Source organism: Adiantum capillus-veneris, chromosome 22 (genome assembly GCF_014529385.1).
Source record: "Adiantum capillus-veneris isolate H3 chromosome 22, ASM1452938v2, whole genome shotgun sequence".
Taxonomy (NCBI): domain Eukaryota; kingdom Viridiplantae; phylum Streptophyta; class Polypodiopsida; order Polypodiales; family Pteridaceae; genus Adiantum; species Adiantum capillus-veneris.
Window position 1 is genome coordinate 75,159,017 of NC_140952.1, and position 23,866 is coordinate 75,182,882.

Below are 23,866 nucleotides of genomic sequence, written 5' to 3' on the forward strand. Positions count from 1 at the left end.
GCCTGCTTATGCTCAGCTTGGCGCAAATGCTATTCTGGCAGTGTCATTGGCAGTCTGCAAGGCTGGAGCAGCTGTAAACAACATTCCTCTGTACAAGGTTGCTTTTTATCACCCAAGCATTGTAGCTTGATCATTCTGTGCCATATTTTAAAATAGCACTATATGTGACTGATGCTATTTCTTGTTCTTTTCGTCGAATCCCAGCACATTGCCAACTTAGCAGGAAATTCCACTCTAGTTCTTCCCGTGCCTGCTTTTAATGTGATTAATGGGGGATCACACGCAGGAAACAAGCTAGCAATGCAGGTACACCTTTTTTCTGATTCCATGTGTTCTGATAGAGGTGGCTGGTCTCTATTTTGCATTCCTTAATTTACATGGCAAACTATTTATGTATATGATCGCTCTGATTTGACAAACGGTGTGCAACAACCACAGGAATTTATGATTCTTCCAATTGGAGCTTCATCGTTTAGTGAGGCCATGAAGATGGGTACAGAAATATACCATTACTTAAAGGTATTCTTTGTGCCGTCTATTAATGCTGATATCATCCTCTTTTGTCATAACTGGAAAGCTCAAGGATAGATGCTGTAAATGATAGGCTGTGATAAAGAAGAAATATGGTCAGGACGCCACTAATGTAGGTGATGAAGGTGGTTTTGCACCCAATATTCAGGTACAAAGGCTGTATGTACGGGTGCCATTTTTTTGTTGACTGTTGAGGTTCTGATTTGCACGAATTTTTGGCGGTCTCTGTTTGATGTGATGATATGAGTTTTTTGTCTACAGGAAAATAAGGAAGGTTTGGAGTTACTGAAAGTTGCAATTGAGAAGGCTGGCTACTCGGGCAAAGTTGTGATTGGAATGGATGTTGCTGCATCTGAATTTTACTTGGAGAAAGAGAAAAAGTATGACCTCAACTTCAAGGAGGAGGTATGCCGAAAGTTTTGCACATGCTCGTGGTTACACCATCTATTGTTTTACATACGTAACTGTGTGAATATTCATAGCAGAACTTACTGTTTTTGTGCATTGATGTACTATTAATTCACTTTCTTTTGCTGTCTTGCAGAATAATGATGGGTCTCAAAGAATCTCTGGTGACCAGCTGATTGAGTTATATAAGTCCTTCACAGAGGAGTTTCCTATTGTCTCAATTGAGGACCCATTTGACCAAGATGACTGGGAACATTACAGCAAGTTCACTGCACAGATAGGTCAAAAGGTCCAAATTGTTGGAGATGACCTTCTGGTCACAAATCCCACGGTGAGTGCAACTCTCTCTCTCTCTCTCTCTCTCTCTCTCTCTCTCTCTCTGACATTGATGAGATTCGCCAACGACCGATGCTAGATATCTTGTGATTCAGCTATCCCAACAAGCCGCCCATTTTTTGCTTGGCTCACATCGACCGACTTAGGACCCCATAGTATATATCTTTGTTTTGTACTTCTGTTCGGTTATTTTGTTACTCTGACTTGGTATCAGATCCACCACTTTGTAACTTTCGGGTCTCATAGGTCATTATGGCCTTTTAAAGACGTTAATATAACATTTCATTTCATTTCATTTCTCTCTCTCTCTCTCTCTCTCTCTCTCTCTCGCGTAACCTCCTCCCGTTAGCCCTCCCCTCGCCACAGCCCCTCGTGTAAACCCCCCCCCCCCCCCCCGCTGCAATCCCACCTCCACCCTCCCCCCCTCGCGCTTCCACCCCCCTTAAGCCCCGCCCCTCGCCACAGTTTGCGCTTCCACCCCCCTGCAGCCTTCCCCCCCCGGTACAGCAGGTACAGTGGCCAAAACTGCAGAATTTTTCGGCAGAATTCACAAAAAAGTTACAGGACTTTACAGGAAATTGCAGAATTCAGACAGTGCAGAAATTGCTGATTTTCAAAAATTGCAAAAATTGCATAAAGCGTTGTTTTGATCGTATTTTGCGGAAATTGTAAGAAATGCACGCCATGTATGCTTAGTGTGGAACATGTATGCATAATGTAGAAGCACTTGTGTGTGTTGGTCAATTTTCTCTCTTCTCTTGTTTTTTGACACCGATCAAACATGAGGAAGCAAAATGATAAGGCAGACCCCTTAGAAGATGCAGTTTCAAAGTGCAAAGAAGAAATGGTCGAAACCATTAACAATATCAACTGCCAACTATTAGGGACAATAAGAATGCTCGAGGATTGCGTTTCGGCCCAAGAAAGCAAGATTGTGGCAATGGGAGATCGGATGACGGCCCAAGACGGAGAGATTCCATCACTCAAGAAGGAGCTCACCGACGCACGCTCACGAAACACGCTTGAAGAATAACTAAACACGATCAAAGAGCAAGTGCGAGCCATCAAAGAGGGGGAAGAGCAGCATAAAGAAATGACAACTTCTTGGGTAGACATTATTACAAAGACGCAACAAAAAGCAGATGAGGGTGAGAAATGGTTTGAGGTTGCCAAGAAAGGGAAAAGCAAGGAAACAACGTCCACACCCACCCTTATCAATCTGACATTGGAGGAGGAGCAAAGAAGACGTGTACCCTTATCAACCTGACATTAGAAGAGGAGCAAAGAAGATGTGTACGCTCTCTACATGTGAGAATTTGTGGCCTTAAAGACAAAGATAATGTAGACGAGGAGGTAAAACAACTCATAGCTTTGATGGGGTTTCATGAGCCGATGCACTCAAGAGCTTGGAGAGTGGGTAACAAGAAAAATGGGAGCAAGGGGGAACTCTTGAAAGAAAGGACACTCATCCTTCGTTTTCCCTCCATGGAAGCGAAGGACTTTTTGAAGAAGAGACCAACTCTTAAGAAGACGGGCATCTTTCTCGGGGATGATCTTACCCTCTCACAAGTTGCCCATATGCAAGAAGTAATACTAGAGATTAGAGCGACAAGGAAAAAAGGTAAGATTGCTTTCTACTGAGATGGAAGAGTGGTGATTTTGGAGCCACGCTCCACATGATAGTGTGAGGCCTATGGGACCACACTCAAAGTTGCTACCTTGAATTGTAATGGATCTATGCGTCTTGATGTGGGTGCTTTTGAGGAGAGTTTTACCGGGAGAAGCATCATCTTCTACTTTGAGACACATCAAGCCCTTGGACAGTCTATGCCTCACATTAGTGGATACAGATGGGAGACAGTTTGTAGACAGGAGACACGATCAGAGCACAGAGGGCGGGGCTTAGGAGGAGTGACAATGTTATTCATGGAGGAGTTACATCCATTGATACATATAGCTCGTAGGGATTAACAAGCTAGGTACATGTGGGTGAGATTGAGAGCAGAGACTGGTAGATATCTTTACATTGCTATTTGCTACTTTCCTCCGAGTACGTCAGTATATGCACCACCCAGAGGATAGTCCCCCTTCTCTATTTTGGATTATGACATATGGGAATTCTCTAGAGATGGTGACATTATCATTCTAGGGGACTTCAATGCTAGGATTGCCCATCATCAGACGGTATTTTATGATACTTTAGAGGAGATGCTGAGAGAGTTGGATGTTGCAGAGAGGGGCCTATCCAAGATATCACAGGATGGAGAACATATTGAGTATGGACGACACTTGATAGACATGGGGACTGTACATGGATTTGCCATCTTGAATGGCCTACAGAGATTTCCCGCTGTTGGGAGGCTTCACATGCTTTCCACACAGATATGGAGCCAGCACGGTAGATTATGTCATGGCACAGCGGAGCCTCATCTCTAATATCCAGGATCTCACAGTTGGGCCCCAGACTTGTGGAGGTGGCAGCGGATCATGCTATTGTGTCGCTGACCATCTCTTTCCAGTTTAGTGTAGCACACATTCCACGAGTAGCAGTCCCTACTCGCTACACCTTCACGCGGGAGACGGATTCGGTATACATAGACGGGATTAAGAGACGCCTATCCACTGAGGAGCCGGGAAGACCTCTGGAGGAGCTTACTACTATACTGACACAGACATTACATGATGCAGCAGCAGAGGTATACCCACACACATAGCCTGAGCAGAGACGTCGTTCTGGGAGCATGCCTCAGAACAACTGGTATGATGAGGAATGCTGTCATACTAGAGCTAGACTTCAGAGGGAAGTTCTTTTGGGGGATATCACACACAGACAATCACAGATTGGCTTTCGACGCCTAGTGCGGCTGAAGAAGAGTGCATTTTTGGCTCGACTAGAGTAGGATCTATACCAGCTATTCTTGAGTCGGGACTCGCGTGAGGCATGGAGGCTCTTTCATGAGCATCCCCCCCCCCTTGCCATTACCTCTACAGAGACCTTGGGTCAGTACGCATCATCTTTGTACACAGTTTCTGGACAGCAGCCCCTCCCCGATCCCCCCGATCCATGCCCACACACATGTGCTTTTTTCACCTCTGAGATGGTGAAGAAGGCCATCGACAGGATGAAGATTGGAAGAGTATATGATCATGATGGCTTAGTGGCTGAGCATTTCATGCATGCTAGAGATCTACTAGCAGAGCTTCTAGCGGTTATATTTAACTTGCCATGTGTGAGGGCTTGCCTGATACTTGGAGCCTGTCTACGATCGTACCTATCTTCAAGTCAGGAGACCCTATGGAGGCTATAAATTATCGCAAAATCATGATCGGACACACATTGGCACGGTCGTACGCATCCATTCTTGAACAACAACAGAGTAGATGGGCAGAGAGGGAGGGAATGTGTGCTGTTGGGCAGGCAGGGTTCAGGAGAGGTTTTTCTACTCTTGACCATATTTTGACACTCAGGGCCATCATCGAGGAAGGCTGATCCCGTGGGAGACGGATCTATTGTAGCTTTGTGGACTTCCGCAAAGCATTTGACACAGTACCCAGAGCTAGATTGATGCGCAGGTTAAAAGGCGATGGGAGTACCCACAGAGCTCATTTGGGGGATCATGGCACAACATAGATCAGTAGTAGGGCATGTACGCACCTTAGAGGATCTATCTACACCGGTTTACTCCACTATTGGGGTGAAGCAGGGATGCTCGCTCTCTCCTACTCTATTTGGTATGTATGTGGATGAGGTTTCTGACTACATTGAGAGAGATGGTGATAGAGGTGCACCGCTGGCAGGGACATGGATTCCGCTATTGTCATATGTTGATGATATTGTGTTGATCTTCGACTCTCCGGAGGGGATGCAACGTCACTTAGATGCTTTGCATAGTTTTGTCCATGAGAGTGGCATGTCTGTCAATCTTGGTAAAACCAAGGTCATGGTATTTAATACCACCCCACAGTGGATCAGGAGGTCAGTGCCCGCATTCGCATATGGCCAGGAGACGGTGGAATATACATATGCTTACACTTACCTTGGAGTGGTTTTTAGTGGACGAGCATTTTCTTTGAGGAGAGCAGCAGAGACTAGATTGACCAGAGCCCATTCGGCATTGGGGAGACTGGAGAGGATGTGTTCACAGGTTCAGTTTCAGGAGCCTCAAAGGAGGCTCTGGCTCTCTGACACTTTGGTGGCTTTTGTATTGCTCTATGGAGCTGAGATATGGGGGCCTTCATTGGATCATCACGGGAGAATAGGTCGTATTGGTGGATGGGGGGACATGGAGAAGCCTTTGGTCTCCATGATCTCGCGGCTCATTAGAGCCAAGGCTTCAGTACCACGTGCCATTATCTGAGCAGAGCTAGCTGCCCCCCCACTAGTAGTTGAGGTGCTCACCAGATTTGTTTCCTTCTTACACCGCTTGTGGGAACTTCCCAGAGAAAGATATGTCCACCTTGCACTTGAGTCCTCGATAGTTAGCCACGCAGGGAGACACAGCATGTTGGTATAGGGAGATGACGTCATGGTTCCAAGCACATGGATTTAGTATAGACAGATTGCCCCCTTCCAGTACTCACTGGATGCACCCTCTCTGACTCTTACACAGTCCAAGACCACCTGGCTCATCCGCCAGGACCTGATTCAGCTAGACACCAGGAGGACATGGGTACAACCAACACAGGAGCTGGGCATGAAGATGGCTTTCTACAGAGAGCATCTTCTCCAGCTTACGATGGATGGTTTTGTGATGAGGCCTAGATACATTGACACCCACTTGTCTCATGGGATACAATGTGCTATTGGCCAGATACGCACATCTTCACACCAGCTGCGGATTGAGACTGGGAGATACAGTGGAGTGCCAGCAAAGGCCAGGACATGCACTGTGTGTGACATGGAGCTCGAGACAGAGTTACACTACACATGCCATTGCCCCGTTTACTACGAGATACGAGGCTGCTTCCACTGCTTGTTTAGAGAGGGCTTTGGACCACTCTCCAGAGTCATGAGGTACGAGGATCAGAGATGCCTGGGTTTGTTTCTGCTCGAGCTGCGCAGACACAGAGAGAGCCTGCTGAGAGGAGAGGCTAGCCAGTCTTAGAGACACATCACATATTTCTTTAGAGCAGACACTGGAGACCCAGAGGAGCTACTACCACATCAGATCTTTTCGCCTCACACTAGAGGCACATTGATCGATTGAGTGACTGAGCTATGGAGATCGAGACGCCCACGACTGCGGAGGACTACACGGCATCGACGGAGGCTACATCAGAGGATTCAGACCACTTTGGCTCGACATGCACGACGCGCGGTCAAACTGCTGTCCATGGAGGAGATTGATGAGATCCGCCAACGACCGATGTTGGATCTCTTGTGACGTGATCTAGCTACCCCCAGCTAGCTGCTTAATGCGCGCCTACCAATTTAGGATCCCATAGTACTTTTATTTTATCATTTTATCATTTTGTCAGTTCATTTTGTTACTGTGACTTGGTATCAGATTCACCACGTTGTAACGCTCTGGTCTCATAGGTCATTTTGGCCTTTTGAAGACGTTTATATAACATTTCATTTCATTTCTCTCTCTCTCTCTCTCTCTCTCTCTCTCTCTCTGAACAATTATCTGTTAAAATAAACATCTCAAGGGCCCAGACCTTGAGATAAATGTTCAAATATGTTGATCACTAGACAACTATAATCCCAATCCATGCAATACGCAATCAAATACCAAGACTATTTCTTGGTTCTGAGTATTCCAAATGTCCTAACATATACATCTTTATCATGTTGAAGAGATGGAAAATTCTCCTCATATTGTGTCATGAGCACAGCAAGAGGAAACTCATCTCTTACTGGATTGCTTGTGGGTACAAGTTTACAGAACATCCCAAGGAGCCTTATGAGGCTTTGGAGAAGAAAGTGGTTTAGCCTCTAAGGAAGAGGAATTTTGAAGAGGTGGAACTTGCGGAATAGGACCTAAACATTTAAGACATGAGGAGGCTCTCTCTGCTTTTGTTGTGTTCTCTTCCATTTCTTTGCTTTTCTCCTCCTAGCTATCTTTGCATCTGATCTTCTAGTACATGTGGATACTTCTCATGACCTTCTGTCTGCTTTCTTTGCTTTGGATGCTCTACTCTGAGTGCATCCAGCTGCCATATTTCTTACTCTATCACAAATAATACAGTGCGTTGGAAGTTTCATAAAGAACACTCTGTCCTGAACATCCCCTCATGTATAGTAGAGAGGGAGATGAAATGAGGAGGATTCTTCAAGAGAGAGGGGTGAAGAATATTAAGTTGCAAAGAGGGAGTGTATACACCATCAGACTATGCATCTCCTTCAATCAAAACATGCACCAAATTACTATCAATCTGTGAGATATGTCGCTGAAACTCTGGCAGCAAAGCTTGGAAATCTAAAAGTGATTGCTAGACCCTCTCCCAATCTAGCAAGATCCAGCTCTCGTCTACATCTGTATAGGTAACAATACGATCTAGCAAAATCAAGGGAATTCTGTGCAAGAGCTGCACTAACCTTGTCCGATGTCTCAAACTGGATCTTTAAATGTCTTCCCAACAGGGAGACAATCACAATACTGGGAATAGGCACGTGAAGAAATGTAGACCTGAGGTAGTGTATGAACTGTGTAGCCAATAGCCCATACCTATTACACCACCACTTTGCATATCAAACAACACGTTTCCAATGTGACCATTGACTTGTGAATGGAGATGAAAGTATCCGCTGAAAGTCTAATTCTAATGGTAATCCCGTTAGAGTAATGTGACCATTGACTTGTGAATAGAGATGAAAGTATCTGCTGAAAGTGTAATTCCAATGGTATCCGCTGAAAGTCTAATTCCAATGGTAATCCTGCTAGAGTAATGTGATCATTGACGTGGAGAAAAACCAAATGCTACTCAAATGCTAGCGCTGGTGACCTAGTGGAAATCCCCACCAATGCAACAACTTACTAGAATTTGGAACCTAGAGGTGTGTGTGTGTGTGTGTGTGTGTGTGTGTGTGTAATGGTAATCCCGTTAGAGTAATGTGACCATTGACTTGTGAATAGAGATGAAAGTATCTGTTGAAAGTGTAATTCCAATGGTATTCGCTGAAAGTCTAATTCCAATGGTAATCCTGTTAGAGTAATGTGATCATTGATGTGTAAATGGAGCTGAAGGTATCCGCCGGAAGTCTAATTCCACTGGAAATCCCAAAAGAGTTCATGATGAAGAGAAGACTCACCTCCAATGAGAAAAACCAAATGCTACTCAAATGCTAGCGCTGGTGACCTAGTGGAAATCCCCACCAATGCAACAACTTACTAGAATTTGGAACCTAGAGGTGTGTGTGTGTGTGTGTGCACTCTCGCCAGGGTGATTGAATACAAATGGGAGAGCACATGGAGACAAGTGAATCGTAATGAGCACAATAGCAAAGCATCGGGAGTAGTAGTAGTGTCATGTAGAGAGGAGTTTCACCCTATTATACAAGTGGTTCACAGAGATGAGAGTGCTCACTATATCTGGGTGAGAGTTACAATGGAGGACGGCCGAGCTCTCTACATTGCCATATGTTACTTCCCTCCTAGCTCATCTCACTATGCTTTGCCTAAGGGACAATCACGATACATGATATTAGGTGAGGATATTTGGGAGTTCTCGAGGGACAGAGATGTAAACCTACTCAGGGATTTCAAAGCTAGGATAGCATGTCATCAGACATCCTTCTTTGACACTTCTGAGGAGATGTTGAGAGAGCTAGGCTCTAGAGAGATGGGGCTCTCTAAGACCTCAAAGGATATTGAGGAGTTCTACTTTCTTCACAACAGAGTTGGTGAGGTGATCCATTGACAGATTCCACACAGGAAGGGTAGAACATTTCATACATGCTAGAGATCATATTGATGGTTTGTTCGCTAGATTCAAGAGGGGATTCTCTTCACTTGATCATATCTTCACGCTTGGAGCGATCATTGAGGAGGGTATAGCACATGGGAAGAGGATTTATTGTAGCTTTGTGGATTTCTACAAAGCCTTTGACATAGTCCCAAGAGCCAGATTAATACGGAGACTACGTGACTTGAGAGTCCAGAGGAGCTTGTATGGGATATCAAGGCACTCTACGAGATAGTTATAGAGAGAGTACAGACATCCGAGGACCTTTTAAAGCTTGTTCTCTCTACTATTGGGGTGAAGCATGGATGCCCACTTTCTCAAATTTACTATCACGCAAAGTATGCACCAGCCATTCTGTCATACCTCTAGCCTGCTCATTCTGAACCCTTTTCACATGAAGTACATCATGTACATCTTCATCAAAAATAGGTTGATTTGTAGCATTTTCTGAAAACCCCATAGGTTGTACATCTGCCTCATTCGAATTTGCATTCAAATTTCCACCAGCTGAAAAGAGGTGTAAGGTGTAGCGAAAGTGAATGTTGAACTTTGCTCAAGATGAGTGCTCCGAACTATGCTCAAGGGTTCCTTTTACTTATGGAAGGGAGAGCCTTCCATTCCTTTAGTGAGAGAGTGCAAATGATCACAAACAAAGTGAAAAGACACCGTGAATGAAGGTGTTGAGATTGAGAGAGAGATAGAGAGAAGAGTATGACATTAGACTGTTGCCAAACCCTCCTCCAAGGGCCCCTCTCTCGAGGGCAAGAGAAGTCTATGCTATTGATTGCACAAATCTGGTACAAAGGTGCTCTTGATGTTATGATGCAATGATGATCTAAGTCGGAGACGAGGGCGATGACAACGCTGATGATTGCTGGTTGAAAACGTTGTTTTCAGAGGTTGAAGACACGATTGAATCTGGCTTAAAACGCTAATGCATCTGGGCTGAAGCGCTGGATTTATCTGGCTGAAAAAATGGTGTGGACTGCTGTGGATTGCTAGCTGAAAAACGTTGGATCAGGTTGTTGAAAAAACGCTGATCCGGCCTGCTAAAAATGCTGATGCTGATTGTTGGAAACGCTGGTCTAAGTGCTGATCTGCAAACGCTGAATGCTGAAATCGCTGGCGTAGGCTGATGATGCTTGATGAAAACGCTAATGCTTGTTGAGGTTCTTGCTGAGAAGAAATGCCAGAGGACGTGCTGCAAAGTCTGCCTGTGTTCTCTTGGTTTCTTCTGCTTCTACTGAGTTACTGCCAGGTTTCTTTTATATTAACTTACAAATTTTCCCTACCCAGTTTCCCAACAAAGTCACTTATTAATAATACGTGAAAAATGGATAAATAGGGGAAATGGGTTTTGTGCACTGTAAAATGTTGATGATGGTTACTGAATGTCATGCTGATGATCATGCTGTGTGCAACGAGAGGATATGCAACTACTCTATGCGTGGACATGCACGGCTACGCACAGGCTCACAAAGGTGCCACAACGCTTCTTAAGCTGACTTGAACCTTGGACTTGAAGTAGCTTGTCCACATGCACATAGGGTTAGATGTGCACGTGACATCCCCTCCTCTTCAAAGTGAGGTACTGGTACCGAGCTTTATGGTGTCGAGGGAGAGCGCCAACAACGTCTGGAATCCTGGGAAGGATTCTTCGTCGGGCTGACTCTGATGCGTGGGTGGTGCGATACTTGAACTTCATAAAGGTCTGCAATGCTTTGTTCTTTGGGCTGCGTCGAAAGCGACACAAAGTGATCTATGGCTGCTTCAATGCTCCAACTTCGGCTATGGACATAGTCCACCTTCTTCAAGAATCTTGGAAGAGCAAAATTCTTGAAACCACTTCCAACACAAAATCATGAACATATCCATTCCATGTAGAGTGACTGGAAAAATACTATTCTTTCGAAAAGATCGCACATGCAATGTAGATGAACAAAGTGACGGAGTGCCAAGCCGTTTTCCAAACACACGCAAAAAATGGGGTCGAAAGTGACTTTCTGATCTAAATCTATCAACTGTGGCAAATCAATGGAAATGCCGATGCTTGATGGTCAATCTTTCTTGTGCTCGTTTTGAGACTGTGGCATGCCAAGGAAGAGACATGGAATGTGAATTCCTTGAATGCAAAGTTTTCTTCCTTTCGTTAGTGATCCGCATACATCCGTGCTCATTCATGAGTGAATCAAGTGCAGCGTACAATATGGCATGCCTGTGGAAAGGGAACACGTAAAGATGGTGACGAAAATACAAGAAGCCGTCACGAATGGAACACTCGAACAATGCGTGCTGACTAATCGTGCGAACACAGAATACTTCTTGAGTAGGTTCTTTGGACCTCGACTTGAGAGCCAAGATCTGTTCTGCGTGATTGATCGTATCTGCAATGAGGTTAGCTTCACTAGAAACAGCATCATCTAAACCATCGGCCTTGTGAAGAATCACATCTCTATCATGCAAAACATGTGTGTCGTGCTTTGGAGAAGAAAAGACTGAGAGAGTCTCCTCCTTTTTCTTTTCAATCTTCGCCTGCACATTAGAAATGAGAGGTAAAGAATGAACAACTTCCTCACCACGAATCATGATGGGAGAGGCATTTAGAGTGAGTATTGTCTACCCAATCAATGAGAGGGTTACGCTCACGAAACCATCAAATGCCTAGAATCATATCACATCCTGAAAGAGGACATACTATAAATTTTCTGCGGAAGGACGCTTGTTGAACAATGAATAACACATCAAGGCTGTTAGGTGCAGCGGAATGAATGTTTGCGCTTTGCTCAAGATGAGTGCTCCGAACTGTACTCAAGGTTCCTTTTGTTCTTATGGAAGGTAGAGCCTTCCGTTCTTAATGAGAGAATGCTATGATCACAAACAAGTGAATGGACACTAGAGACGTTGTAAAACCCTCCTCTGAAGGCCCCACTCTCGTCGGCGAGAGTGGTCTACTTATGATTGCACAATGTAGTACAAATGGAATGCATGGGACTGATGCAAGTCTAGGCTATGGCGACGACGACGACGGGGATGACGACACCGACCTAAGGGCTGAAATCTACAATCTGGTTTCTACTGTCCAAAAACGCTATGGGCAGAAATCTACGGCTAGTCCAAAAACGCTGATTTTGGGGGCTGTTTCTGCAAGTCTTTGTCGATGAAAATCTGCAGGTTTAGGGCTGAAAACTGAGGTTTCTTAAGGCTGAAAACTGTTGGTCTTTCCGGGCTGAATCTGCTACTCTTTAGGGCTGAACTGGCAGGCTCTTCATGGCTGAAAAACGCTGATGTTGTAGCTCTTCAAAAACGTTGGGCATGGGGAAAAACGCCAGGTTGAGGTCTGTCAAAAACGCTAAGGCAAGGGACTTTCCGACGATGATCCAAATGCTGAAAACGCAATGCTGATGCAGATCTAGGCGATGGAAAACGCTAGAGGGATGGTTCTTCTTGCTTGGAGGGGGAAATCGCCAAGGGGTCTTGTTGAGAAGTTGCCTGCTGAGCTTGGCTCCTGTTGCCTCTTCTGTCATTTAGTGCTAGTCTAGGTTTGCTTATATACAAACTTACTCAATTTGCCCTACCTACTTTCCAACAAGTCACTTGAAAATAATAAGTGAAAAATGTCAAAAATAGGTAAAATAGGCTAAATGCACTGGAAAATTCCTCTGAAGGATTCTGATGGGAATGCGTATGATCATGCTGTGTGCAACCAGAGGATATGCATCTACACTAAGTGATTGGGCTTGCATGGTCTACGAATAGACTCACAAAAGTGCCATATCACTTCCAATCTAAACTGACTTGACTGAACTGAACCCTGGTCATGCTGTAGCTTGTCTACGGACACATAGGGTTGGATGTGTCACGTGACAAAGGCACTCTTGTGTAATGAGAGAGTCCATACCGGAAGCGAAGCTCAAGACCTTGAGGGGAGTTGTCTTGCTAACCTCCAAGTCGGCTCTTTCCACAAGCGTGTCACCAATCACATCATGCATACTATCAGAATCAAACAAGACCAGCATGTGTTGACCATTCACATGACCATAACACTTCATGAGAGACTCATCAAGGAGAGAATCATGAGACTTGGAACACGAGTGTTCTCATTTATGGCATTAACAGAGGATGTGGGTTTGTTGGTTCTTTAGATTCCTTAGATTCAATCTTAGGACATGTTTTCTTTATATGACCCTTGACGTGACAATGATAACATTGACCTTCCTTAGAATAAATGACTTGTTCTTCTGCCTTGATGTATCCTCCTATGATTCCTTGTGCAGCTTTTTCATCTGGGGTGAGCTTAGGTTTAGCAAGTGTGTTAGCTTTACCCTTAGATTCATTGTAAGAGTTCTTTTCCGAAAGACTAGTGGAAGATTGGTTAGAAGAGTTACCATTCTTACCATTCGGGGTACTGTGAGAAGACTTGTTCTCCTTAGGCTTTCCCTTGTTGTTCTTCATCTCGTGTGCCAGAGCAATCGCTACCGCTTTGTTGAAATCTACGGGATCGAAGACTTCGACATCAAACCTGATATAGTCGTCCAACCCGAAAATAAAAGCTTCTTTGCGCTTCACATCCAATTTGTGTAATTGGATGCCAAGCTGCAAAACATGGTTAGAAAAAGACATGATTGGAGTACCATTTTGCTTGAGATTTCGGCAATCTTTCTTTAACTTCACTAGGTACTGAGGTGGCAAGAACCGCGCCTTGAGCTTGTCTTGGAAGTCGGCCCAATTGAAAGAAAGCGCATTCCTCTAGGTGCACGGCCAATTGCTCCTCTTATCACCCTTGATACCAATTAATGGTATCACCGGCAAGATACATGGCTGTTGTCAAAACTTTGCTATTTTCTATCTTCTTAGTTGTCGCAAAATAAGCATTAAATTGATGCAACCAAGAATGAATAACATTAGCATCCATCTTATTGTCTTACTTATTGAATGTCAACTTTTCAGTGACAGGGTTGTTCGAATCCGCTTCTCGACTTGTGCTACTTGATGATTCTTTGAGTGGCTCGGACTTCGAGGTGAGTACCTGTAGGACCAACTCTTGCATGCGTGGGTCTCTTTGCGCCTCACGTTCTAATTCCAAGGCCGCTCGACTTTCTTCGGCCGCCATGCGCGTTGCTCACGCTCACGCTCCAAGGCTATCCTTCTTTCTTCGGCGCGCTTGCTCGCGCTTGCGATCAAAGGTGGCGCGTTGCACCTCTTATTGTAGCATCATGTCCATCATCGATTTGACCAAAGCCTTTATAGGATTTGGTGCAAACCGTGGCGTAGATGGGGAAGGGGGAGGGTTGGAAAAACCTCCTAGAGGCGAAAATTCTTCTTCACCACCTCCATGCTCATCACCTTTATGCAAAGTATTCATGCCGTTTCGCGTGATGACCATACATTGAGATCTTGGGTACTTAAGTTCTCAAGGAACTTGGGTTCTTGTGGTTCTTCGATTCTTGAGGTCCTCGAGTCCTTGAGGTTCTTGAGGTTCTTGAGTTCTTGAGGTCCTTGAGTTCTTTCTTTAGCTTGCAATCTGTGTTAGAGAAGGCTTTTCTCTTACCCGAGCTCGACTCTTCCCTGCGGGTGCATCCCTAGGCGGCCTTGCGCTCACACCAAAGTTGCTTTTTCCCACCTCACGTCTATTGGCCGGCCACGAAGTGCACGGTCCGCTCTCAATGAGTGAAAAAAGGAACAAGGAGAGTCCGGACAAGCCCTTCTTTCTTGGGTTACCTGTCACTCTTCAAAAACACGATTAGGAATTGACACGCCCAAGTCGACTTGGATTACGTGCGACCGCAACAAGCAAAAAATTTCTTGTGGTTCTTTCCTTGAGTGATATAGAACACTGCGAAAGCTCTGATACCAACGTAAGGTGTAGCGGAAGTGAATGTTGAATTTTGCTCAAGATGAGTGCTCCGAACTGTGCTCAAGGGTTCCTGTTACTTACGGAAGGGAGAGCTTTCCGTTCCTTTAGTGAGAGAGTGCAAATGATCACAAACAAAGGGAAAATCTACTGTGAATGAAGGTGCTGAGACAGAGAGAGATAGAGAGAAGAATACGACATCAGATTGTTGCCAAACCCTCCTCCAAGGGCCCCTCTCTCGATGGCGAGAGAAGTCTATGCTATTGGTTACACAAATCTGGTACAAAGGTGCTCTTGATGCTATGATGCAATGATGATCTAAGTTGGAGACGACGAGGGCGATGACGACGCTGATGACTGCTGGCTGAAAACGTTGTTTTTAGAGGTTGAAGACGCGGCTGAACCTGGCTGAAAATGCTAATGCATCTGGGCTGAAAACGCTGGATTCATCTGGCTGAAAAAATGCTGTGGAATGCTGATTGAAAAACGTTGGTTCAGGTTGCTGAAAAAACGCTGATGCTGATTGTTGGAAACGCTGGTCTAAGTGCTGATCTGCAAACGTTGGCGTAGGCTGATCTGCAAACGCTGAATGCTGAAATCCCTGGCGTAGGCTGATGATGCTTGATGAAAACGCTAATGCTTGCTGAGGTTCTTGTTGAGAAGAAACGCGAGAGGGCCTGCTGCAAAGTCTGCCTGTGTTCTCTTGGTTTCTTCTGCTTCTACTGAGTGACTGCCAGGTTTCTTTTATATTAACTTAGCAAATTTGCCCTACCCAGTTTCCCAACAAAGTCACTTATTAATAATAAGTGAAAAATGGATAAATAGGAGAAATGGGTTCTGTGCATTGTAAAATGCTCACGATGGTTATTGAATGTCACGCAACCAGAGGATATGCAACTACTCTAAGTGCCTGGACATATGCATGGCCTGCGTACAGACTCTCAAAGGTGCCAAAACACTTCCTAAGCTATCCCGAACCGTGGACCTGAAGTAGCTTGTCCACATGCACATAGGGTTAGATGTGTACGTGACAAGAGGCAACAAACTATCAAAAATTTCATGTGAGCTTACATTAATGTCTCTAGTATATGACAACAAGGGCTGAACAGAATCTTCCACAAACACATCTCGTGAAACCAAGATACATTTTGTTTGCGGATGGTACAACTTGTAACCTTTGCTTTCTGTATTGTAACCAACAAAATGCATTTGACAGCCTTATCATCCAATTTTCTGCGTTGTGTTTGTGGCACCAGAGCGAAAGTCAAACAACCAAAAACGTGCATGCGATCAATAGATGGCTTCTTATCATGCCATGCTTCATAAGGAGTCATACACTGCAAAGCTTCCGTAGGACACCTGCGAAGTACATAAGTGGCACACATGATAGCCTCAAGCCAAAAACAAATGTGGCAAAAAGCTTGACTTTTAACCATACATTGTGCCATTTCCGCCAATTTATCCTTAGCAACAAACATCTTGAACGCATCTGGGTTGTTGTCAGCCATGGTGAGTGCCTGCATGTGATATGAAACAACGAGAAAAGAGGAGAAATGAAGCAAGACTAACATGTGCTTTGTAGCACAACCCAAAGAACACTGTAAGGGACCTGTTATGCAAAAAATGGCACTGACAGAAATTCTACACAAGACGAAATTGCCTGTGTAGTATTGCCTGTAGCGAAAACGGAGGCCGAAATGATTTTGAATGGAAATTTTGAGCAGGCGTGTGCTATCGATGCTAGCGACTAAGCTCGGTAGGAGCTTTGATACCAATTGTTGGAAATTGGGTTGTAGGGAAACACGCACAGCATGAAGACGAAGTAGCTCAAGGCACATCACAGAGAGTAGTATTGCTTAATGCGCAATGGAAAGATAAGTTAGCCCTAGAGTGATGGGCGTATATACAATGCACGGGGGGAAAAACCTCCCTAGCGAGGGAAAAAATACCTCGACGGTCTCAAGTGTGTTCACACACATCACTACCACATGTATATGGTAACACTGATTGCACATGAGCACAATCAATGTCTGCTAGGTGTAGGCATTGGGGAGTGTTCCCATAGAGTAGCATAGTACCAAGCCTAGGTAGTTGTTTGGATATGAAGCACCTCTTATAATGAATTTTCCTTACTTTTTAGTAGGTGCATTTTTATGAAGTCATGGGGCTTTCTAGCTGTATGCTTGACCCAGGCTTGTTGCATATATAAGTGGTCACTTCTCAAGCATAACTCAGGACCTGCAGTACAAGCACCAAGGAGTAATATGGCCTAGTGTTTCCTTCCCAAAAGCATTCTGGCGTTTTTCACCAACACATCCAGCATCCATGGTGTTTTTGCCGAGTATCAGCCTACAACACCCGATCAGCCCCGCAGTACCAGATGCCCTAGTGTTGGCAGTTTTCAGCCCTCACCTTGCCGTACCGTCGTAGATCTAGCTAGTCACATCAGCATTTTCAGATTTCTGCCCATTACCATTGCCATTGTCAGCACCCCGAGATCGGCTATAGCAGATCAGCCGATAGCCTCGTCAGTTTGCAGAGCCAGTCAACTACACTAGCGCTTTGCATTTTCAGCCCTGGCCTCGCAGATCCAAGCACCCATAGCTAGATCCCATCAGCATCTCAACTTCAAGGACCATTATATCAGCATTTGTGCTATCTAAAGCAAACACCTTCTAGCGATAGAGAGGGGGATATTTGGAGGGGGTTTGGGACCCCATCCGGTGTTAGTCTTCTCTCTCTCTCTATCACTCACAAAACCTTCACCCATAGTATCTTTCTTTTCTCTCTACTCTATTGCAGATCTCTCTCATGAACCTTGAGTACACACATCCTGAGTTATCCCCATAAATCACTTAACGTTGCACATTACAGGCATACAGGCAGGGAATGACATTTCTTCACCTCTCGTCCTTGTTACCCGAATTAGTTTTCTTTTTCTCGTCACTGTGAATGTGGAAGCAAAAATTGCTCCTATTATTGATTCTTTGTTTGACTGGTTTCTGAACGATGCAGAGGGTAACAAAGGCCATTAAGGAATCATCCTGCAATGCGCTCCTCTTAAAGGTGATAATTCTCTACTGGGTTCTGATTATTCCTCACGAAAGGCTTCACTTTGTTTTAGTGGTGTGCAAAACTTGTTGCAATTGACACCCATTTGAAGTGCAGCTGGTTATTCATATTCTCCTGTACTATCTTTTTATGTTTTATTTTGTCTTTATGATAGGTCAATCAGATTGGCTCGGTCATGGAGAGCATAGAAGCTGTGAAAATGGCCAAAAGGGCAGGCTGGGGTGTTATGACCAGTCACAGAAGTGGAGAAACTGAGGATACTTTCATCGCGGATTTAGCTGTTGGATTGGCGACGGTAAGATCATTGGAGTGTGCGAAGGCTCGATAGTTTTGTTATGGTGTAGGAGAGTTTTTGCTTTGTTAGTTTGCTTAAGAGTATTATCTACAAATATGTCCAGGGTCAGATCAAGACTGGTGCTCCCTGTAGGTCAGAGAGGCTTGCCAAGTATAATCAGGTTTGTCAGCTTGATATGTAATGAAAATGGTGCTATTGGTTTTCATGCTGGACAAGCTTTGTCTTATGCTTGCACTTGTTTTCCACCTCTAAGCTTTATGTGCTTCTTATCATGCACAGCTCCTTCGCATTGAAGAGGAGTTGGGAGAATCGGCTGTATACGCAGGGGCAAGTTTCCGGCAACCGGTTGCACCTTACTAAGCCTGCTTCTCTTTAGCCCAATGCCTATTGAGAGGTTTCAACAAAATAATTGCAGCATTGATTGCAAAGCTGCATATATTCAAATAAAAGAACCAGGAAACCCCACCCACAGCAGGCATTTTCTTCCAAGCATCGTGTGGAAATTTTGTATGGAGCTTATATGAGGTTTGTAAGTTTTGGTGAGAGCCACATTGGTCATGCTCGGGGCTGAAAAATTCAGAGCTGTAAAAACTGATAGTTTTGATTGAATTTTACTGCTGGTTGTTCATTGAATGAAAGCCAAAAGTTTTTATATTTTGTGTGCCTTTTCACCCCAAGAAATGATGGTTTTGTGTCTTCCTTGGAGCTAACTTTGGGGGTGCTGTAGTTTTATGACCGACGTTATTTCAGGTGTGTTATTTTTAGTTGTAATGCTGGTGATTCACGCGAGTGTCATGAGCAATGCCGGTGGTGAGTCAAAGTGGTGCATGTCTGTGGGTTGTGGATAATGTGATAGAAACGTTCATTGTTGGAACACACATCACTTGCTTGTGACTATTTATGGTCTACTGAAATCTGTCTTGTTTGACTTGCTTAAGCTAGTTTGATTTTACCATTCTCGGGAATGGTAGCTGTGCTCAAGATTGAACTTTTGAAATTGGCAAGTAGTCTTAGTAGGTCGTGTTTTAATTGCCTGCATGTATGATTCTTCAAAATTTGAAGTGCAGGTTGAATCACTAATCCTTTCAGTAGATAAAGAATGCAGGAATGACTTCTCATAGGAATAAGGCGAGTAGCCTTTGTAAGCATATTACTTTGGTCATAGGAACAAGGTGAGCAAGTCTCGCAGTCCTTCGGTCCCTCCAAAAGGATACCTTGTTGTCGTTATGGCCTAATTGTACGTAAACCTCAATTCCCTTGGAAGAGTTTACTGCCCATTGAAAGAAATTACTAGTGAAGAATGAAGAACGTTCTTTATTGTGTTGAGCAATACCTCATGACACCATTATAGCCAAGTAATATGCTTATAGAACTGCTCAACCCCCCCCCTCCCCCCCTTGTTGCAGGATGGGAGCCTTTCCTGATTAATTACCTTGGGAGATAGGCTTAAGGAAGTGGAATAAGCCTAGAAGAACATTACTTTGCATACCTTCTATATCCATATTTTGAATCATTGAGAGAGAGAGAGGGTAAAACACTCTATATGGAGCCACCTGAGATAAGCGATGAATTGCTGCCATTGAAGCACTGTTTTCAGCTTGGGAGGGTGCATTCAAGAGCCGAGTGCAAGGGTTACCGGTGATAGAAGCTGCATTGTGAATGGTGAGGCGCGCAAGACACTACACCAAACAAAATTCTGTGTAACAAAAATGGCCATGAATAGGGAGGCAACAAGGGGTGTAAGTGGAGCCAGTGAGCTAGTGAGGCTTGAACACAGGATCCGATATCTTGTAACAAATCATCCCTTCTGCTAATCAGTCCACCACCATCCGCTTTGTCCAAACTTGGAGCAAAACGGCTTTATTTTAGGGGTCCGTTGCAGGGACCTAGTTTTCTATTGGGCCCTTTATCCTAGAGCACATGCAGATGGTAGACACAACCATTGCCTATTAATTGTTTGAATTAGTTGTATTGTGTCTTCCATTTCTTCTACCTAATAGCTACAAGGTTAGAATAGTGAGATGCTCTTTTAATGCCTTCTAAGATAGGATTGATGGTGGACAGAGATTTCACAGTGGCCTCCTTGAGATAAATAGTGAAAATTGTCCCTTATTTTTTGGCATTAGGTTGACATTAGTTGAGCTCTATGTTCTCTTCTCTAAATGCTTATCCACATGATTTTAAGATTGTGCTAATACATGGCCAGGGTAGGGGAGGGGAGTTTTTGGCATCAAAATGTGCTACCACAAGGCTAGGAGAGGGGTGTTTTTGTCTCTTCATCCTTGGATCTTTAGAGGTCTAGGAGATTCACATGTTGGTTAACATTGCCAAAGGTGGTGGTCAATCATCCCTTTGGGACAACATAAAGTGGACATACAACCTCTTGATTGTTGGCAAGCTTAGGCAAAACCTTGCGTTGAAAAAGCCACTTGAGAAGATACAATTGTCATTGTCCCTTCCAAAGTACCATATGGATTTTGCCAATGCCTCTAGGTAGCTATGAACCTATTGGTTTTGATATCACCTCTAAAGTAAAAATCCGCATTCTTTAATAATTTAATCGTAACATGATTTTAAAAAACTATAAATTTTGAAAAAAAAAACTACAAATTTTCAATAGTTCATTTAAAAAAAGATCTGCTTAGAAAAACGCTATTTTGTAAATACTTTTTCCAACCCTTTCTTTTTGTTTCAAATGTTTTTTGTTTGAATTTTCCTACATCAAAACTAACCACAATGGTTGTCATTGGTAGTGTCCTTACAAATTTCAATCAGCGAGGGCCTTGCTTAAGTAGGAATTCACTTGCTAGACTTGTGAGCTCCCCATTACCAATTGAGCTACCCTCCCTTCCCTAGCACGCACACAAATGTGCGGGCGTGCGCACACATTTTTTTGTTGTTTGCAGGTCTATATTACCTATGAGAAACCTCAAAGAGAGGAAATACACACCAAAAAGGGAAGAATATACAAGTAAGGCTATGCATCAAGAGGATGGATGTCTTATGTAGAGCTCTAGCAACAAATGGAGAATAGCTCCAAATTGTCCGAGAACATTTCACCAATGTCAAAGGAGAACTCCAACATTTGTCTCAAGGAGAACTTGAATGTAGAAAAGATATTTGATCAAGGCTGATGAAACATCAACTGAAATATGAAGTCCTAGATACCCCAAAGTAACAAAAAATGTACCCACTTGAAGAAGATCTTATGAGATCTAAGAGGACCAAAAAGCCAAAACTATTTTCCAGAATGTTGCGAGGGAAATTGTAATTTTAAGGATCGAGCAACTTTGCAAACAAAATTTCTAGTATGCTGACAATTTCAAAGCAATGAGCAAGAGTCTCAGCTTGACGAGAACATCTCAAACATCGAGACGATGCAATGTGACGAGAATTCATGTAACAACTAAGAGGCAGTACCCTTGTAAGGCATTTCCACAAGAATAACCTCTCTTTCAAGGGAAGACTACTTTTCCAAATAGCTTGTAGCCTTTTCCGCCACCAACATGTTGGTTTATTCGTGTTCCATATTGCGTTGCAATGGTCAACAATGCAAGGATTAGGTTGAATCTTTTGATAGAGATGTTTGGCTGAAGTTTGCATGAGTGAAATCCCCATAATATGCCAATCCTTATCTCTATCACCCCACTGCAAGAGGAGGAACTAGTGAAAAGGAGTTACTACATCTCTTCAATTGTGTGCCATAAGGGTGAAAATTGCAATCGAAGACCATATCTACTCACAACATTTGGAAAGGAAAGCACCTCACCATGATCATTGACCACATGCTCAATTGTTCTTATATTCTTTTGAGAAACGAAGTATGCTCTACGGGGTTTTGTTTTAGATGGGGCTTAAAAAAAAGGCACTCCAATGCATACTTTCAAGTTTCAAATATACTTTGTAACCTCTTTCCAAATTTCCAAAAGATATGAAGCAAAGAAATATCCTTGGATATGGCTTTGAACAACTTCCCAAACAGATGTTTGCCAACTCTCCAAAAACTTTGTCATCCTTAGCACGCACATTGATGCTACATGCATCCAAGGTTGTTTTGTTGAATAAACTAGGGTAGAAAAGTCACTTTCCATGTCAATACATGGATATTGATATTAAGAATATTCGATTCTCCACATTTTTTTGAAGTAGATAACTCTTCTCCATAAACAATAATGTCAGCCCTTTCTTTTGTTGTTGCTCCAATATTCAGACATGAAAATATGGATTTTGTGTCAAGATCAATGTATTAACAAAAAAAGGAACAATATGTATGCAATTAGGATTGATTGAACAATTCGAAGCCTCAAATGCAAAGATAAAGTAGAAAGATTCCAATAATGTATCTTTTGATGTATACGCTTCAAGAACCAACATGCTTGCTTGCAAGAGGAAACAGACCATGCAAGTGGATATCCAAGATATCTGATTATGTCATTAGCAGGCATCACTTCACTTTGGCTAAGGAAGAGAGAGCCAATTTTTTGCTTCAAGCGGGAGTAATTTGGATTTGATAAAATTTTCTTTCAATCCAGGTGCTAATGCATACAATTCTAATGCATCCATAATTGCTTTGATATCATAAAGCTCATTTTTAGGCATAAATATTGTGTCATGTTTGTCTTGCAAATTGTTTTCTTGAAGGAAGAATTAATCTATGCAATTCATATGTTTGCAAATGTTTAATGATTCATATACTTTAAGAAGGGGTACATACCAATTGCATACAATAATGCACTCACAAGTAAACAACATTCCTCATTTTAGTGCCAAATCCCAAGTGAGCCATAGTCATAGCAATAACATATTGAATCATATGCTTTTCCAATATCCACTTACATAAGCAAAATATCTTGCTTTGTGAATTTCACAGATTCAATGACCATGTATGCATTGGGTATATTATCTATTATTTGCCTTGGGGCACAAAACCATATTGAGCAATATGTAAGCCAGAATAAAGACACGTCTTCAAGCAATTGACCAACATATTTGCCATCAATCTATAGATAATTATCAAAGTTAAGGGTTTCCATTGATCAAAACATTCACATAAAGATTTATTTGGTATAATTTTGACCAATCCCTCCTTCCATGATGTATTGCGGTTCCCATGCATGGTTTATCATGACAAGGATCTTTTAACAAGTTCTAAATTGTAGCAAAAATTCCACTATTAAACCATCCCATCCATTTCCAACACCCCAAATGTTTAAGAATTTGATCCAATTCTTTTGATGTAAATATGCTGATATGGAACTATATGAGCCACAAATAAAGCTCTATAATGGAGTGGAAAAGGTTTGGAAAGCTTATTCTTATTAGGTGTCCATTTTCCAGATTCTAGCTTAACTCGCTTTATTGATTCATCTCGTTTATATTGATGTGAGTTTCTAAGCAATTAATTTGAGGAACATTCTTTATCCATAGATGCAGCTTGTTATGATCTAATTTGCCGTTTTCGTAGC

General features: G+C 43.2%; 1 protein-coding gene across 1 annotated transcript in view; it reads left to right on the forward strand.

Moving 5' to 3' along the window:
- LOC147429603 (enolase-like) overlaps nucleotides 1-19,055 on the forward strand; it is a 38,570-nt gene extending 19,515 nt beyond the window's left edge. The window contains exons 6-15 of the mRNA XM_086495867.1: nucleotides 17-97; nucleotides 205-306; nucleotides 439-519; nucleotides 605-679; nucleotides 793-936; nucleotides 1,076-1,270; nucleotides 18,050-18,100; nucleotides 18,261-18,401; nucleotides 18,505-18,561; nucleotides 18,681-19,055. Coding sequence (XP_086351993.1) covers nucleotides 17-97; nucleotides 205-306; nucleotides 439-519; nucleotides 605-679; nucleotides 793-936; nucleotides 1,076-1,270; nucleotides 18,050-18,100; nucleotides 18,261-18,401; nucleotides 18,505-18,561; nucleotides 18,681-18,761 — 1,008 coding nt within the window. The 3' untranslated portion in view covers nucleotides 18,762-19,055. The remainder of the gene's footprint in view (nucleotides 1-16; nucleotides 98-204; nucleotides 307-438; nucleotides 520-604; nucleotides 680-792; nucleotides 937-1,075; nucleotides 1,271-18,049; nucleotides 18,101-18,260; nucleotides 18,402-18,504; nucleotides 18,562-18,680) is intronic.
- Nucleotides 19,056-23,866: the final 4,811 nt, after the last annotated feature.